This window comes from Numida meleagris, chromosome 5 (genome assembly GCF_002078875.1).
Source record: "Numida meleagris isolate 19003 breed g44 Domestic line chromosome 5, NumMel1.0, whole genome shotgun sequence".
Lineage (NCBI taxonomy): Eukaryota > Metazoa > Chordata > Aves > Galliformes > Numididae > Numida > Numida meleagris.
Window position 1 is genome coordinate 45015935 of NC_034413.1, and position 18388 is coordinate 45034322.

At 37.0% G+C, this 18388-nt stretch overlaps 1 protein-coding gene across 2 annotated transcripts in view; it reads left to right on the top strand.

Annotated features, from left to right (window-relative positions):
• AOX1 (aldehyde oxidase 1) overlaps positions 1–18388 on the top strand; it is a 41202-nt gene continuing 22814 nt past the window's right edge. Inside the window, exons 1-16 of one of the 2 annotated variants that reach the window (XM_021400811.1) lie at positions 1–334; positions 1391–1448; positions 3317–3413; positions 4617–4725; positions 5235–5361; positions 6231–6292; positions 6991–7071; positions 8115–8195; positions 9653–9797; positions 9952–10044; positions 12334–12485; positions 12747–12840; positions 14768–14877; positions 15700–15884; positions 16946–17108; positions 17946–18038. In XM_021400811.1, the coding sequence (XP_021256486.1) occupies positions 275–334; positions 1391–1448; positions 3317–3413; positions 4617–4725; positions 5235–5361; positions 6231–6292; positions 6991–7071; positions 8115–8195; positions 9653–9797; positions 9952–10044; positions 12334–12485; positions 12747–12840; positions 14768–14877; positions 15700–15884; positions 16946–17108; positions 17946–18038 (1710 nt within the window). In that variant the 5' untranslated portion in view covers positions 1–274. The remainder of the gene's footprint in view (positions 335–1390; positions 1449–3316; positions 3414–4616; positions 4726–5234; positions 5362–6230; positions 6293–6990; positions 7072–8114; positions 8196–9652; positions 9798–9951; positions 10045–12333; positions 12486–12746; positions 12841–14767; positions 14878–15699; positions 15885–16945; positions 17109–17945; positions 18039–18388) is intronic. The other variant, XM_021400812.1, reaches the window with a different exon arrangement.

An 18388-nucleotide genomic window follows, 5' to 3' on the forward strand; every position in this document is an offset into this window, starting at 1 on the left:
ATTAGTCAGGAAAAAGTATTCCGGAGCTTGCATTTGAAAATTTCCTACAGTGGCTGTAGGACATTTAAATAAACATTGTATTTACTCAATAGACACCCACCTCCTTCTGACTGACTCTGGCCAAGCGCCGCTTCGCAGGGCGCCTCCCCCGGCTCTGCCGCTGCCCGTCCGCCCTCTGCGGCGCGGCCCCTCCCTGCTTGCCCAGAGGCTTTCCGGCTGCTGCCGCGACGGCGCGGGATTTGCTGCCCTCGGGATTCCGGGCTGGGACGTAACGATGTCTCTGCAAGGGGCGGTGGGGACTGCGGAGTTGATTTTCTATGTGAATGGGAGAAAGGTAAGTGTCGCTGAGAGGGAGTCTGGGGAAAGAGCAACTGCTGTTTCAAAAGTAGCCCTCAAGGGCGTGGGCGCAGATAGGACTTAGTTTTCTCAGACTTCGTCCTCAGGAGAGCATACCTGAATCCTTCCAAAGACTTCGGAATGTGAATCAGTCAGCTAGTATTACTATGGCTAGCTAGTTCTCTTGCATCTAACAAGTACTGTAAGAAGGGGAGAAGCATCAGAGCTGGACAATTATTGCTTAAAACGTGCCATTTTGACTAGTTCTGCTGAGCTTAGGGGAAAAAAATGTATCAAAATGAAGTGCACTTTCAATTGGCTATCAAATTTGGCTGATGAGTGAACTTTGTTTTCATTTGTATGTGCCTGGCTTCTTGTCTGCAGTGGTTATTGGAGAGGAAATTTACAGAGGCACAAAAGTTAGTCAACAAGGTTCAAGTGCCAAAATTTAGTCTGTTCGCCATTGTAAAGGTAATACTGCAAGAGCGAACCAAAACTTGTTTTTGATTTAATGCAACTGCAAGGAACTAGCTGATTCTAAGCGATGGAATAAGAAATCCTCTAATGGAGACAACAATGCAGGCATTTTTATTGCTCTCAGTTGTTAGTCTAGTAAGATAAATGAAAGTTTATATAAACAAAACTAGAAAAAAGTTACTCCTGCTGACAGCCTTAGAGATTTCCTCTGGTCTTCATCCTAGTAGGTTAAAGTGCCAGAGAGACTTTTAAATCTGCAAATGATTAATTCTTTATGCTATGCTACCTCTATTGTGGCAAAGTCCTGTTGCATTTTTATTTCTAGTGTGTTTGAAGATCAGTTCCCTCAGTATGACCTTTCAGTGAGCAGCATTTATTTTTAGTAGATGCTGGAAACGTATCTGTCTGTGAAGGAATTTTCAAAGTCCAAACTCTCCTGTAGGCTTTGGCAATACAAGTAGTCCTGTGAGAGGGAACCAGAGAAGGTTTTTGTTCTGGCTTTGTGGTAATGTAGCCTGTGCCCTAAATTTTGAAAAGCTTTACTTTCTTAAAGTTTTTTTTTTCCTATTTCCTGCAGATAATAGAGAAAAATGCCGATCCCGAACAGATGCTGCTGTTTTATCTGCGAAAGAGGCGTATCCTTTTCTTGATTATTTTTTCCTTGAAGTCACTCAGTTGAAATCCTTCTTCAAGCAGAATTCTCATAAATGATAATGAAAAGGCTGTTTACCGGGTTAAAGAAGCTGTGACTTCCCTAAGATAAAATAGCTGTATTAAACAGTATGATGGTCTTAAGTCAAATACTCTTCAGTGAGCTGCTGTGTTTTTAGCCTAGTTTCCTGAACAAACAAGCGATCCTATTAGGCACTATGTGCATCTGTTTATCTATCTGTCTGTTCCTAAGAACTTTTTGGCCTGTATGAATAAAGCTTAACAGAGTAGTAGTCTCCACATTTTGTAAAAACTCTCTCTCCCTGGAAAGAGGAAAGACCTTGTGATGATGGCCTAAGTCTGTTGGAATTTTGTAATAATGTTATTTTCTTCTAAGTACTCCAAACAGATTTCTAAACTCAAAAAAAAACAAACAAACAAAAAAAAAAACAGGTTTCAATAGTAAGTCAATGTGAACAAGTATGTTTTTAAAACAGAAAAAAAATAGTAATTAACAAAACAGAATTTGAAAGGACTAGAACTCACACTTGCCAGTTTTCTTTTTGCAGACAATTTCCTCTCCTGTCTTGGATTCAGTCCACAGTAGAGTTCAGTTGCTTTCTGTGTTGTTACAAATTCTGCTCTTGCTCTGATCTTTCCCTCTCTTTCTGTTCACCTGTTCAGAGGTATGACTGTGTGTCTGCTCTCAGCTGTTAGCAATTTTCTGGAATTTGCTGCACCAAGAGCCCAGCGTTCGTAAAGCTGTTGTGTAATACTGTTAAGTAATGTGTTATGTTTAGGGACCCTGAGCCAGGATCAGAGAGCAGATGTGAAAAGCAGAGTCTCCCCTATTTGGCAGCTTCCTAGGCTGTCTCATCAAACACGTCCCTAAAGGACATAGCGACAGGTACCATACACTAGAGAATGTACACAACAGAGAGTTTTTATAAATGTCTCAAAAGAAAAAATTGAATTGGAACATTTTCATTACTGGTCAGTCATAGGGAGGAGCCTGGAAAAGAATAAGTTTCTGTAGTTCAAGTACTTAAGAAGTTATTCTTCAGTAATCTGAACAAATTCAGGCTCCACTGAACCAAAAAACATAGCTCCATACCAACTTTACCACAAGAGTTCTACTTCACTGTTTAAAGCACATTGGTGAGTGAAAAAATTCAGGTCCCTTATGGCACCTTAAAAAATCATTTAACCTTGCTATATCTTTGTACTCTGTCTTTAAAACAAGGATAAGATTAATTTGTTTTCAGGAGCTAGTTGATGGTTTTACTTTATAGTTCAGATACCAACGTAGACTATTCCCGCATTTTGTTGCTTACTACTGTATGATAGTGTGCCATTCCCTAAGATGTGCCTGCACAACTGTATCTAAAACCACTCAGCCAGATTGAGGTACTGATTTTTTCCCTGCAAGCTTCCAAACATGGTTGAGATAAAATGACTAGGAGGACAGCTAATTTTGACTATAGATGGGCCTTACATTTCCAGTGGCACTTCTGGGAAAAAATTGAAATATTAGTTTCAGTGTCCTGCTGTAAAATTATTGTGAAATTATTTCATTCCCGTTTCTGTCCCTGCTTACTCTTCCCCCAAAGGAATTCAGAATTGAGTTTCGTATTTCCTTGAAAACAGGATTTTGTGTCATTCCTTAGCTTCAATCTTTTTTTTTTTTGCTAAAAATTTTATTCCAGTAAAGAAAGCAATCTAATATGTATGCTATTGAATGTAACCAATTATGGATTTCATCAAAATTCAAGAAAAAAGACAGCCTTCAATCTTCATAACAGAATAAAAGCAGAAATAAAACTTTTTTTTTTCCCTAATAGCGGAATTTCAGTCCGTCTTACAGGAACTAAATATGCCTGTGGAGGAGGTGGCTGTGGTGCCTGCACGGTGATGATATCAACTTATGAGCCAGCTTCAAAGAAGATACGGTATCCTTAACAAGAAATCTGAAAAGCTCTATGCAGTATTTTATGGTTGTGTTACAGTTTCCACATATGAATGTATGAAACTGTAAAAATACAGTTGTAAAATCTGCATTTACTAGTAAAATACTCCAAAGGAAGAGTTGATTTAATCTGAAGAAGGATACTATAAAAAATTCTATTAATTCAACTGTGCTATGTATTTGCTGGTACATTATGCTGAAATGCTTCATTTGCTAATATATGCAGACAGCTGCAGTGAGGAGTTCTCTCTTTAGGAGACGTTAATATAACATCCTTTGTACTGACCCCTGGAACATAGCTTTTCTCAGCAGTTTTGTCTCATGACTAGTGTGAGGATAGGGCAGCCAAGAGTATGAGGTGGATCAACCCAGCCTTCTGGTACTGAACTCCCTCTCCTCTCCAAAAAAGGACTTTGAGCCTTGAAGTGCTAATAGATGATGCCTACTAGTTTTGTCATTAAACTGAAAGTGGGAATAAATTACTTTTAGATTGGGAAAACTTCAGTCACATTGTTAAACAGTAACGTTGTTGTCAACGGAATGTTTTTTAGAGGGGGAAAATGTCAGAACGTGCTAGTTGTTCCTTTAGACAATTGCATTCTGTCAGAATGCAATACAAATGAAATGTTTAATCTTATAATAAGAGTTGAAATTTAAAAGAATCAGAATGACACTACCAAAAATAAACTTTTAAGCTATGGTAAAACAAAACATTTTATTGTTAATGATGAAAAACTTTCCAGAATTTTCATTTTTACACATTGTTCCTATTTAGAATGATATTATTTTTTCATTAGAATTTCCTTTGGATCAGAAATTTGAATTTCAGTTTATCAGCAGAGGACTTGCTTCCTGCAGAGAACTACACCAACTTTCCTTTCCCCACTTTCCTCCTCCAAAACACACGTGAAAGGTGCTTGGGGGTAGGATTGATGAGAGGACAATTGGAAAAGACTGAAGTATTAAGGAAGATATAAATTCTCCAGAACTGTCAGTATTATGCCCTTGTTGATACAGTCTGGGGACAAGAGACACAGCTAGTAAGGAAACTCTTCTATATTGCCTTAGTCTCCTCTTATTCCAAATGATGGCAATGACTGCCTTATAAGTATAAAATAAGTCCCAATTTACTGAAAAATAATATTCAGCTGTGTTTAAGTTCTTTATTCACCTTAATGTTCCAAAGACACTATTCAGCAAATGCGTGCTTGCTTCCCATTTGTTACTTGTATGGTATGGCAGTCACCACAGTGGAAGGTGTTGGAAGTACAAGAACCAGAATTCATCCAGTGCAGGTGAGAATACAGTATCACTATGTAAGAAGAGTACTGATTGCTTCCTTTGTCTGGACTATTTGTAGTGACAATGTTTTTAGGGCATGGGAGTTTCATATTTTGATTATTCTCCCTGTTAAATGACAACAGAAGGCAACACAAGTTTCTGATCGTTGGTTGGTTTATGAAGACTGATGATGTATGGCTCATGATAGCCCTTGTAATACTGACATCCTGATCAAATAGTTAGTACTTAAGATTTGTGCCATTAGGGCTAATGGCACGTCTTGGACAATGCCCCTTCTGTGATGTAGAAGAGACAAAAGGCTACTGAAGGTTAGTTAGTTTCCTTGGTAATATGTGCTAGGGCATCATACCCAAAATAATTATTTGACAATGCTTAAATTGTTTTCCTTAGTAGTTCAGAATTACTTTCAAGACAGCATTTAGTATGGATTTGTTATTTATGAAAGTTTGTTACAAAGGCAAAGTACACTGAAAAGAACGCTATTCATGATGTTTCATTTCAGGAAAGGCTTGCCAAGTGCCACGGCTCCCAGTGTGGTTTCTGTACCCCTGGAATGGTGATGTCCATATATACTTTGTTAAGAAACCACCCAGAACCAACTTCAGAGCAGATGACTGCAGCTCTGGCTGGCAAGTATTGTCACTTCTAATTTGTACTTATTTCATCGAACCATTTTCTTCTCATGCTTTATGTATGCGAGTGCAAGTCTGTGTGAGTACACATGCCTGTATGTACTCTAAATTGTGCTTCCCAATAGAGTTCATATTATTCCCCATCATTCTTTTCTCTTGGAAAATTAAGTATGGAGTTGTGGATTGTTTCAGGGACAGGTGTTAAAAATGTCCTCATTTGCATCTTTTGAAGTGTTTTAAATCCAGTGTGCAAGAAATAACAGCAGAATGGATACATAGCTGTACATGGAAGTTTCTGAGATCCTGTTGCATCTGGAGTTGAGTGTGTCATAAGCCTTACAGGAGGAAGGCCCCTTTGTGGTAGGAATTAAACAGTCAAATAAGGTAAAGACATATGCAGGCCATCTTAAGGGCAAATTGAAACATTTTTTGCAGGTAGAATATCCTCTGTTATCTGTTATGCTATAAAGTCATAGCGGAGGCAAAGGCATTTCCTGTTATGATGAGATGAATTAGGTGGGAAGGTATAATGCTCAGCTCCTCCACTATTAAGAACAGATTGAAGGGATGGAAAAACATTTTAAGTGGGTGAAGAACCTTCTACAATCTCTTATCTCCTGAATACTAAGCTGTAGTCAGCATTCCCTCTAGTGAAGCTCTTACATATTTCATATTCCACTTTGAAACAAAAGCCTTTTTTCTCAGGAGCTGCGAAATCTTAAGTCTTGTGATACTGTGATCTTTTTATCTCTTTCAGAAGGCTGACACTTTCCCTTGAGCTTCAAAAACACAAATCTCACAGAAAAGCATTTTAAACCCATGTGCTTTAGAAAAAGATATGTTTGTTAATGATTTCCTTTTTCCAGGGAACTTGTGCCGCTGTACTGGATATAGGCCGATCCTAGATGCGTGTAAAACCTTTTGTAAGGTAAGAACTAGTGATCATAGGAGTACTTTCATCACTATGTTGTGATTGTTAGTACTCTCTAGAGTATTAATAGATTATGCCTGTTAGTTCTGTCACTATGTTTATGAACTAATATTTTTCCTGTGGAAATAGGCGCTTGAGGAGCATGAATTATTCTGAAATACAGTGTCTATGTATGTACAAGTCATGAAGATTTTTATTAAGATAATATGTGTCTAGAAGCCTAACCTGTTTAAAAATATAATTTTTTTTTGATTGCCACAAATGAACTTGGTGTCTAGCCTGGATTATGAAGGGCAATCCAAAGTAAGCAACTGGTTTTTTTTTGTTTTGTTTTGTTTTTTTTAACCATTGGTCAGTACCGGCAAAAATAACGTCGAAGTGAAAGAAATAGGAGACTGAACTGACTGGATAAAGGAAATAATGCAGAATGTGTGCTCTCACAACTCCACCTGATTTCATATAGTATAAATTATTTTCAATTAAGGACTTTGATATCATAGGATTTTAAGATATTATTGGATATTGTTTCTTTAACACTTCCAATTTAGTTTATTATTAAATGTCATCCAGAACTCCATTGAAATGTTAGGAGATACTCTTAAGTGAAATCTAATATAGGGAGAGAATGGCTAAAGCAGGCTTTAAATCATTGCCATTATGGGAAATATTCTACTGATGGAATATTCCTACTTTAGGAATCTGTTTGCTGTCAAAGTAAAGCAAATGGAAAATGTTGCTTGGATCAAGAAGAGGATTTATTTGACAAAAAAGAGAAGGTAATATTTTAAGTATTGTAACTGTCCTGGTTGGATATAAAAGAGAATTTTGCATTAGCACTTGTTATTAAAGTATTCAAGGTATTTACATCCTCTGCCATTTTAATCTACGTTATTCACCTTCTATAATATTGCATTTGTTATATGTAAAATCAGATATTTTATTATTCCTCACAATCAGTGTGGAAATACTTATAAAAATTAAGATTTATTTGTGTATTTTTATGTAGAGGAGATGATGTAGCAGATATTCTCAGCTTTACTTATACTGTAGTCATTGCATTGTATGAAAAATCAAGGCGTATGTGGAACTGCCTAAAAGCAATAAGTAGTGATGAATTAAATGTAACTGAATGTGATGCACTGAATGTAACTTAAGAAACTAACTGTTGGCTTGAGTGCAAAGAACTGTTATGTTCCTAAAAAAAATGAATGTTTAAAACAGTATTATCTGAAATCTCATCCATGCATATGTTTGACTTTGTTCTTTTTCTTTCAGTACTATCTAATCTACTTTTCTGCTTTTTGAGTATTGTGGGTTGCCGTGAAACCAGCTACTTTCTTACAGCAGGACTACACGAAGCCACTAGTTATTTCTTTAGTTACTTGCCTTTACACTCTGCTGTGGTTTAACCCCACAGACAGCTAAGCATCACACATCTGTTTGCTTGCTCTTCCTACAGTGAGATGAGAGAGAGAATCAGAAAAAAGTTAAAACTCATGGATTGTGATAAAGACAGTTTAATAGGATAGAAAATGAAGGGATAATAATAATGATGATGATAAGAGTACACAAAACAAGTGATGCACAACCCAGTTGTTCACCAGTTGCTGACTGATGCCTAGCCACATGGCAGACAGTGTCCAGCCTCTCCCTCCCCAGCCATCTCCCCCCATTTAAGCAATTTAGCATTGAATCCAAAAGGTAATAGAGTTACTGATTTTTATACCAACCTCTGTGGAACCCTTACAGTTTCTTTTTCATTTTGTATGGAACTAATAAGGAGAAAAAAATCTTGGTCTTGTTTTCTTCCTTTTTTAAGGTGTCTGTCAGACTATTTTCACCAGATGAATTCCAGCCTTTAGATCCCACCCAGGAGTTTATATTTCCTCCAGAACTAATGGTAATTTTTGCGGCTTATAGTCTACTCTTAAGCTCTGTATTTTCCTTTATAGTAGTCCATAGTTCAAGACTCATTTTCAATCCATATTTAGCAGTGATTCATCAGAAGAAATGTTATATCATCTTAAATATCATTCTGGATTGATATTATTGTATTCCAATGATTTCACTGATTAATTACACTTTTAAAAAAGTCATATTGGGAAACTGAAGATGCAGAATTAATCATTAAGTGAGAATACAAAGAAGTAGCCTTAGGCAGGTTTTCAGAGCAGCACCTGAATTTACAAATGCTTCCCAGCAATCGGAATGACAAACTCTTTTTAACAATGCCTTTTCCCCATTTTGTCATTTAAATAATTTTTTTCTGATCTTTTCTATTAAAATGTCAGATGGCCACTTAGACTGGTGAGTGTTTAGCCCCAGTGGTTCAAGCATGGCAAAGACACAAGCATCTGAAATAAGGGCACCGAAATGGAAAATGCTAATAGTCCATCATTACTGACAGCAGCATTTGCCCTAGAAAATACAAAAACTCATCGCTTTGCATTATTGTTATGGATTCAAAGCCAAATTCTCTATAACTAGTTGTCTGCTTACAGACAGAAGCTGTGAACAGTGAGGTAGGCATTTCTGTCTATGTATTTGTACCAACACTAATTCACAAGCTGTTTCCAAGTGATCAGTGAACAGTGCCTGTCCAGGCATCCATATGTATGTATAAAGGGATGCAGCTGCTGGTATCACTGGTAATCTCCAAACAAACTAAGTGTGCAAGTACCTCCTTAAATATTTTGAATCACTCTACTATTAATTTCAGCAATTGCAGACCCTATTCATACATTTTTTTTGTTTGGGGGGGAGGTTCTTATTTTTATTATTAATCTGGTCTGTTAGCTCATTGGAATGAATTGAAGATGGTTCACCCATGAAATCTAAAAATTCACCACTGTGCAAAGGATCAGCCTGGCAGTACAATTTCTGTGCAGTTTTGATTGATTAAATAGAACTGCCTTATTTTAAGATCTTTTTACTTCCAGTCTCATAGGTGTCTTATAGACCCTGCCAACTGTATATATTGTAGAACCATAGAATGGTTTGGGTTGGAAGGGTCCTTTAAGATTGCCTAGTTTCACCCCTCTGCTATAGGCAGGGACACTTCCCTCTAGACCAGGTTGCTCACAGCCCCATCCAGCCTGGCCTTGAATGCTTCCAGGGAGAGGACATCCAATCCACAATCTCACTGGGCAGCCTGTTCCAGTGTCTCACCACCCTCACAGTAAAGAACTTCTTCCTAATATCTAGTCTAAATCTACCCTCTTCCAGTTTAAAACCATTTCCCCTTGTCCTGTCACTATGCGCCCTTAGAAAAAGTCCCTCCCCAGCTTTCTTGTAGGCCTCCTCCAGGTACTGGAAGGCCATGTTTAAATGTGTAAATCTGCTATGTTTCCACATCAGAGAATGGCAGAAAATCAACCGAAAAGGACTCTGGTTTTTCGTGGGGAGCGAATGATGTGGATTTCTCCTGTAAGCTTAGATGAATTACAGGATCTGAAAGCTGCCCACCCCAAAGCACCTCTTGTTGTTGGGAACACTGGTGTGGGTATGTACAGTCAGAATGTCTTCTATTACCATATTTTCACTGTGCATGCAAGGAGTGGGGCTACTTTTTTAGTTTATTTTGCATTTTCATCACTGTGTTGGAATTGTGATTATGGAATGTGTCTTTTTGTCTAAAGTGCCTTTCTGTTTGGTAGGACCCGATATGAAATTTAGAGGTGTATTCCATCCAGTCGTCATTGCTCCTGCCAGGATCCCAGATCTGAATGTGGTGAAATGCACAAGTGATGGTCAGTAGACTTTTCTTTGTTCATACATGGGAGATTCCTCTGCAGCAGGGGATATTGCTCTTTTCCATAGTGCTGAAGGTGTTGAGTTGCTGAACAGGAATCCTGGGCTTCCAGCATAAGCCTCAGCATGCTTGGTTATTTCCTGTATCAAGGTGGCTGTGGCCACTGTGCGCGATACAGGCTTTTATCTTCATAACACAATACAGTCCTGATCAGAAATGCTATTAATAATAGTACAGGGGCAGTTATCCTGGTAATACTAGTTCTGGTGCTAAATCATGCAATATTTGATTTATGATCTCTGTACTATAGTGTGTTTTATAGCACGGAGAACCACAGAGAGTGTTAGCAACATTATGCAACTATGCATAATGTTTTTTTTCCTATGTTAAGAAAAAAAAGCTGTGATTTAAAAGGGATAGATAGTATACACTAACTAGTCCCAGTGTCAAACATGAGAGTATTAAATATCGCTAATTAATTCCCTTGTACCTCGATGTATGTATTTAAGATCACTACAGAGATTTTTTTTAATTGAAGTAAAACTAGGTTTTAGTTTCAAAATAAGCTCTATTGAAATTTGAAACAGCAACTAGAAATAGATTTGATAGTATGGTAATGACATACATAAATTTAAAATACGTTGTGCATGTTTACTGCCAAGGTTTTAAGGAAATTTAGGCCCTATGTCTAATGAAAGTTACTTCCTCAGTGCCTGAAGCCACTTTCTTTGAAGTAGTTGTCAACGGTTTACCGGCATTTGGCCCGATTCCATGACAAAGGGGACGGGGGATCCACGGGCCCACGCCCCGGGAAAAGGGAAAAGGGGAAAAGGGTAAGGAGATGGCCCTGAGAGCAAAGAACAGCGGCAGCAATCTGAGGAGAAACAAACTAATTTACTAAATAAAATATCGGAATGCAAAACAACACACTATAATACAATATAATTACAATTTAAGCTGATAAATCCAATACTGAGAGAGAGAATGTCCCAAAATCAAGGTAGGCCTTACTCTACTACCGACGATAAGACGGCTGGAGAGCGAGGTGCTGCCAAGATGAGAGACGGCGGAAAAGGGACGCGGTCTCGTGATCTGCAAGTTTTTATACTGCGAGCTTTTATCTTTTCCCTCCGGCTGGAAAATGGTAACAGAGGAGCAAAGTACCGTGGGGACTGTAGTAGTCCTTCTCTTCTGAGAACCAGGTATATCCACTACATGATGTTATGATGTGGAATACCAATAACCGAAAATCACAAAACCATGACAGTAGTAAAGTATATTTGATGTTTCCAGTATTGCATCTAGAGTGAGTATCTTTTTCAGTTCACTTTAGTCAGCTGGCTCAAGTCGATGACAGATTTGTTCTTAGCTGGCAAGAGGTTGGGAACTGAGGAAAAAAATGTAGGAAGAATGTTTACTGTATCTTTTATTCTGTTAAAAAAAAAAATGTAGTTATGAGGGAGTGAGACTTAGAACATGTCTTATGTTCACAGCATGATAGAGACACAGTTTAATTTGGCAACAAGGAATGTTATTTCCTCTCTTTAATTAGATTTCAGTGCAAAGGATATTTTGATTAATTTTTTGTTTGTTTGTTTAAATACACAATTTAGTGTAGGTTTACTCAATTAATAAAAAGCCATTTTAAAAAGGTATGTCCTTTGGTTTATATTTTTGATTGAATTCCAGTGCCCATTCAGAAATTTCTCACTTTCCATAACTAAAACCTATTAATAACTTTGAATTTAAAGGCACTTTACACTGTTTTATTGTATTAAAAAATTTAAAAATTGTAATCTTGATATACTAATTTATCACTCCTTAAGCAAATGTATACAGTTATAGGTTATCTTTCTAGCGGGAAAAAGAAAAATACAGTATTTAGTGTTAGAATTACTTATTTTGTTGCAAATGCTACCTTAGAACAGTAGCAATGATATACATATTGAAAGTGTTTGAAAAGAGAAAACGCCTGTTGAAGTTGCCTCACCTTTGGGTGAAACCTCACCCAAGCACTTATTTAGTCAAAGGTTGTGCAAGGAAAGCAGGTGGAAGGAGAGAGTAATGTTCTCTCATAGTACGTGTGTTGAATCATTAGCTCAGCTTCATCATTTCATGAAACTCTACCCTCAGTCACCTAAACTGTGTCCCTCTAACATGCAAAAACTCTTTGCCTTAAATCTAACTGTATTGCATTTGAGAAGTCCTGACTGTAATTTGAACATAGTTTAAAACACAGGCAATAAAGCAATTGTTACATTATGCTTTCATAATATTTTGGTTACAGGTTTAACTCTAGGAGCTGCCTGCAGCCTCTCTCTGGTGAAAGACATCTTGAGAAATGCAGTTTTGGAGTTACCTGAAGAGAAGACAAGGATTTTCTATGCTGTCTTGCAGCAGTTAAGAACGCTGGGTGGAGAACAGATAAGAAATGTTGCTGTATGTTGTACATTACTTTCAGTAACAGTTGCATGTGTGGAACAAAACTATGTGAAATTGCTTCTGACTACGTGTAAAACTTGCATTTTAAATTTTTTAGCTGTTATTTTTTTTTCAGTGCATCTTTTTGTTTTTGTTTTCGTTTTTTTGTTGCACCTAAACTTATGGGTGATCTTTATGGTGTATTGTTACAGTGAAAATGGGAACCTGATGGAGAGAAATAACATTGATTTTTTTTTTTATTTTTTATTTTAATTCAAGTCGTTAGGTGGAAACATTGTAAGTCGAAAATCAACCTCAGACTTGAATCCTGTTCTGGCAGCTGGCAATTGTATGCTTCATCTGGCTTCAAGAGGTAAGAGATATCCTTTCTCTGTACTAGTGCCAGAGGTGCTGGATGGTATTGTATGGGGTGTGAGGTTGGGTGGTAATGGCTGTTGAGTGTTTGTAAAGGAACCCTATTCACATCTGTAAGAGAAGCAATTTACAAACCAAGAACATGTCAAAGATTCTCATGTCAAAGTAAGCATTCGGACCAGCTGGATCTTATGTCCTTTTATGGGCGGTGAATTGCCAAAAGCATTCCTAAAACCTCACTACTTGAGTAGCCCACTCCACTGGTAGTTTTCTCTGTAGTTGGTACTTTGTGCTAGCTTTAAAATTACCCCCTAGCCCTGACAGGAACTCTAGTTTTTTGTTTTTATATGAACTTTCAATACAGGAGCTGCTAGTCCAGCACTTTTCTTCCATGTCCGTTTCATCATTTTCCTTCCATCACTGTATACTTCCTTCTGTTAGCTCATTTCCCTGTGCACTCCTTACCATTAAAAGAGTGATGAAATTATTGGTAAGCATCAGCTGTCTTGTGGCTTGAAACTGCATGCTCTCCTCCTTTCCAGATGTCTTACATCCTTTTTTGATTCTATGATTCTAAGACCTATTTTTGCCCTTGATCAAGACTGAGCGTATGTTGCCATTTCAGACCATGTAATACTTTATCCAGTGCCATGAAATAAATATTCTTTATGGTTTTGCTTCTGTGCCAGGGTTTCTTGGAACAGATGCACAAAACAATTATGCTGTATGATTTCCATGACTTCTTCCTGCATAGTTTACCAGTGGAAGTCAGAATACCTGTTGGAATGCCTTCTGACAAATGAAAGCACAAATATTTGCATCCCTTAATTCAGCAACTCCAATGCTATGCCTATTTATTTGAGTGATGAATAGAGTTGCTGACAGATATCTCTTTCTGTTAGCCTGACAGAATTTTACTGCTGGGATAGGTTTTCAGGCATTTTCACAGGTTTTTAATGTATTTCTTCACCAGGTGGTAGTCAGTGAAACCTAGGAAAGGTGGATTGTTCAAGAAAAAGAGGTTGCATAAACATTCTTTATTCTTCTTATTTACCTTAGTTTACAGTGTAAGAGAAAATGCGTCTTCCCACATCCCTGGCAGGCTCCCAGAGGAATTGGACAATGTATCTATACAAAATGTATTATATGAAATTGCAAAGGCAAAATTCCAGAAACACCAGTGCTGCTATTTTTAACAGTGTTACTTTTCAGATTCAAAACTCAGAAAAATAATGTTTCTGTACTAAAACTTTACTGTTACAGTAGTTATGTAATTATGTTATGTAAAAATTTTAGGAATGCAATTTGAATGCTAAATGATATTCTAGGGTGAATAGGCTACTGTGTTGTCGTTACATGGAGCATGAAAAATCATGAGGAAAGTAGTCTTGCTGCAAAGCAGCCAGTGTTGCTGTATCAGACTCATTGATTAAAAGAGGTGAATTTTAATATATGAAACTCTTAAAAAATGACACAGAAGATTATCTGGTTCTAGAAAGTCTTGAGATGGGTCAAATAGATAATAAAAAGAAGTCAGTTTTACATTTTTACAGCAGTTCTCTCTCATTCAGTAGTCTTACACCCTTTACTTCAGCAGAAAAGGTTGTGATGACAGTAGCTATAGAGATTTGGAACAGATTTGACATGAGCAGGGGAAGAGAAGCAGTAGTGCTGGTAGATATGTTTACGGAACAGAGATAGTTCTCCATATTTTAGAACTCTGGGATTATGATACTATGGAATCTATGGAGCAGTCATACATTTATAGAGTATACTACTGGTAAGATGTTATATAAACTCTAAAGCTGTTGTTTACTTACGAAATTTGCAGATATTTCTTGCCTAAACTAAAACTGTTTAGTATATGTTTTTAGCACAATTGTACAAAAGCTTCCAGGTTAATTTCTTTTTTTTTTTTTTTTTAGGAGGAAAGAGATGGATTCCTTTGAGTGATATTTTTGCAGATGGAGTTGGTAACAATAGTATTATGCCAGTAGAGGTCTTAGTCTCTGTCCATATTCCCCATTCTAGGAAGGTAAGTCACTAGTGTGTTTAGATTTGCTTCATGATCACTTAGAGACTTAAATAAACAGCGGGAGTGGGGCATAATGCCTATGTCTAAAGTAATACTATTACTGCTTGTTTTTTGATTCCTTACATTTGATCCTGTTAGTGTCATACTAACTCCCAGTTTCAGTGAAAAACAATGACTCAGCAAGTAGTTGGTGATATATAGAGTGTGATATTTAGACAAAAATGATGAGGGCAATAACAACTGGTATTTAACTACAGAACGGGTTCTTGGACAAGCTGTCATAGTTTTCTTCAACACAGCCTGTTCAGCTGTGATATGGTTAGCACTAGGCAAATAAGAATTGTCACCTCTTGAGGATTTTTCCTGAAATTAGTTAAGACTGGACATGTGTGTGGTGCTCCTGTAAATGTTTCTGAATTGAATATTAACATTTAAATGATGATGTTTGCAATGGTGGATATGGGATCTTAGGAGAGAATTATGGGTGATATTACCTGAGTTAGCTAGTGCCTTGAACCTTTAACATTTTGGTCCCATTCTCCCCTTCCTTCCCTCTACATGATCCCTGTTTTCCAACTATCATGGGAAAGTTTAGTCATCTGAACTGTGTAGGCAACAGAAGATCAAGAGGGGGCTGCTCGAAAATCAGAAGGATAAAGCTACTGAAAATTCAACAGCAGGAAGTGTATGGTACTGAATGCTCAGGGAGTTGAATTTGTGCTCTCCGTTTTTAGGCTCTTGCTTCTTGTAGTGCCAAAGTATGTTCTGCTTTCAGATGCTTACATGTCTGCAAGTTATTCACTTCTGTCTGATCTTGTTCAGGGAGAGTATATCTCTGCATTTAGACAAGCACCAAGAAGAGAAAATGCTCTCCCAATAATTAGTGCTGGAATGAGAGTCCTTTTTGAAGAAGGTACAGACAAAATTAAGGATTTGAGCATTTTCTATGGAGGTGCTGCCTCGACAACAATCTGTGCAAAGAAAACCTGCCAGACACTTATTGGAAGGTAAAATTCCTCAGTGTTTTCTGCATCTCAGAATAAAGAGATTTTCAGAGCTTGGTTGTTTTTCCTTGGAGCATGAAAGGTACTTACCTCGCTGATGCAGTGTGTATTCAAGTGAATGACCTGGTCAAGCCTGAATGACATTCCAGGATTTTTGTGTTTTGGAATCCACTCCAGTTTGAGGTCTGCAGAGAGATGTAAGATATGAGATGTGAAATAGGTAGATGAGGTATACACAGTCAGCTCTGTACCTGGAGCAAAGCAGTGGGAAATGATGCTGGGTCTTGTTGGTTTGATTATAACCCTATTATCAGTGCCCTTGATTTTGGTTCTAATAGATACAAGGAGTGAGATTTTCAGAGGTGTCAAACCTTAACCTTTTCAATCTCTCTTCATCTATAAGATCGTAATAATTTCTGAAGTTGATCCCTGACATTCTGTCCCTATTTGCAGCATCTTTCCAAGGCTTAGGAAACAAAATCTACAAATAATTCAAGTAGTATAAAACCATTTATCTAAATGGAGCTCCACTGGACTATTCTAGCAATTAATACACAACTGTTGCACTAGTTAAAATACTCTTTTTTTTTTTTTTTACCACTTTGTGATTCAATTTACTCTAACATACTTATATTGTGATATCTAGCATTGTGTGACTATGCAGAATTAACTATGTTTGAGATACTTCAAAGAAAGCCTCATCAGAAAACATGGAACAACAATTGAGCATTAATCAGATCCCTTAAAAGCGTCTCCAGTTTGCAACAATATTGTCATTTTCTTTTCTCTAAATATGGGGCAGTATCTCTGGAGTAATGGTAATCCATAAGTGTTAAATCAACTTTCTTCTGGCAGTGGACTCAATTTCATTGACTTAGGATACCTCACGTCTGTGAGCAACATTGACCAACGCTGTTTCAAAATTGAAGGCCGTCATTAAAATCAATATTTTGGTTTCACTGTAAGCAGAACGGTACAAAGATATTACTGATATATATACATATTTATTTACTTATTTATCTTGAGCCCTAGTCTGATGATATCTGTATTATTCCTTCTGACAGATACTGGAATGAACAGATGTTGGATGAAGCTTCCAGGCTAATCGTCAATGAAATATCTCTCCCAGACTCAGCCTGGGGTGGGAAAGTAGAATATAAAAAAACCTTGATAGTTAGTTTCTTCTACAAATTTTTCCTGGAAGTATCACAGTCATTGAAGACAATGGTAAATTAATTCTCCATGTTTCCTTTTTTCCAGTCAAATGGAAGATTTTTATTCTATATGTTGGTGTTCATACTTCGTACAGTATGCTGAATATTTTCTTTTGGAGTTCAGATCTACAGATAAATGTAAACACTTAAATTCCAAAGAGATTTATGGAGAGGTGCCTGCTAAACTTTTTAGATGCCCAAAAATCTTTGTCTTGGACATTGGGCTGTAAAAAATAAATAAATAAATAAAATTAGCAAGGTTAATGCAAAAGTATATCAGTATTAAGATCTCAGATCCAAGGAAAACATGCATGAAGTCTTCTTACTCCATCTGTCTGTAGTTAAAAACAAAAATAAAATAAAAATAAAGGCTTTGAAAAACAACTGTATGTGTTAAACTAACCCTCCTTGTATGAGTTGCTGAATGGGAGAGGTGGACTCTAAAATTTCACTGGCTCAATACATTCTAGCTGTGATTTATTTATTTTTGTCTAAAATCTGTTCTGAGGAAAAACATCCCTTTTGTCTTTCTTTTCTGTATTACCTTAAGCTATTTTCTCTATTTCCATTTCTTAGATAATTTACTATTATCAGGATTTATTCTATACTGGTTTGGATCAGATCTAAGAGCAAATCTCTTCTGACTGTCTCTACTTTACTTCAAACACACATATAAATCTCATTTAGTGAAATCTTAAAGCTCTAAATTATTTTCACATTGTCATTTCAGCGCCTAAACTGTGGGAATCTTGAAAGAATTTTTGGTATAAAGAGCTTGAATTTGGTGATTTCTGTTGTTAGCTTTATGATTTTGAATGTGAGCTTTAATAGTAATTTACTTCCTTTTTAGGACCCTTGTCGCTATCCTGGCATACCTATGAAATATGGGACTGTCCTAGAAGACTTCCAAACCAAAATGCCCCAGAGTATCCAAATATACCAGGCAAGTGATTTCATTCTGAGATTGTTCTGTGCTTTGTGAGACTTGGTAAAAAGTAAAAGTTCAAGCAAGACTCTCACTTACTATAAAGCTCAGGTATAAATTTTCCAAAGGACTGAGAGCAACAGGCACTGAGTACTTGATTTTAAGTGTATCTAAATTATAAAAAGCTTGCGTTCTGGATATACTGAACTATAAACAGCTCACCAAAGATAAATATTCAGAATAAACCTTATTGTCAGCCTGCTTCAAGCTGGTACATGGCTGTGTTCAATCTGTTTGAAAAATCTTAGACAAAAATAAAAAACATTGACAATTCCAAGAATACAGTAATATTCTTGTCTCAAGTTGCG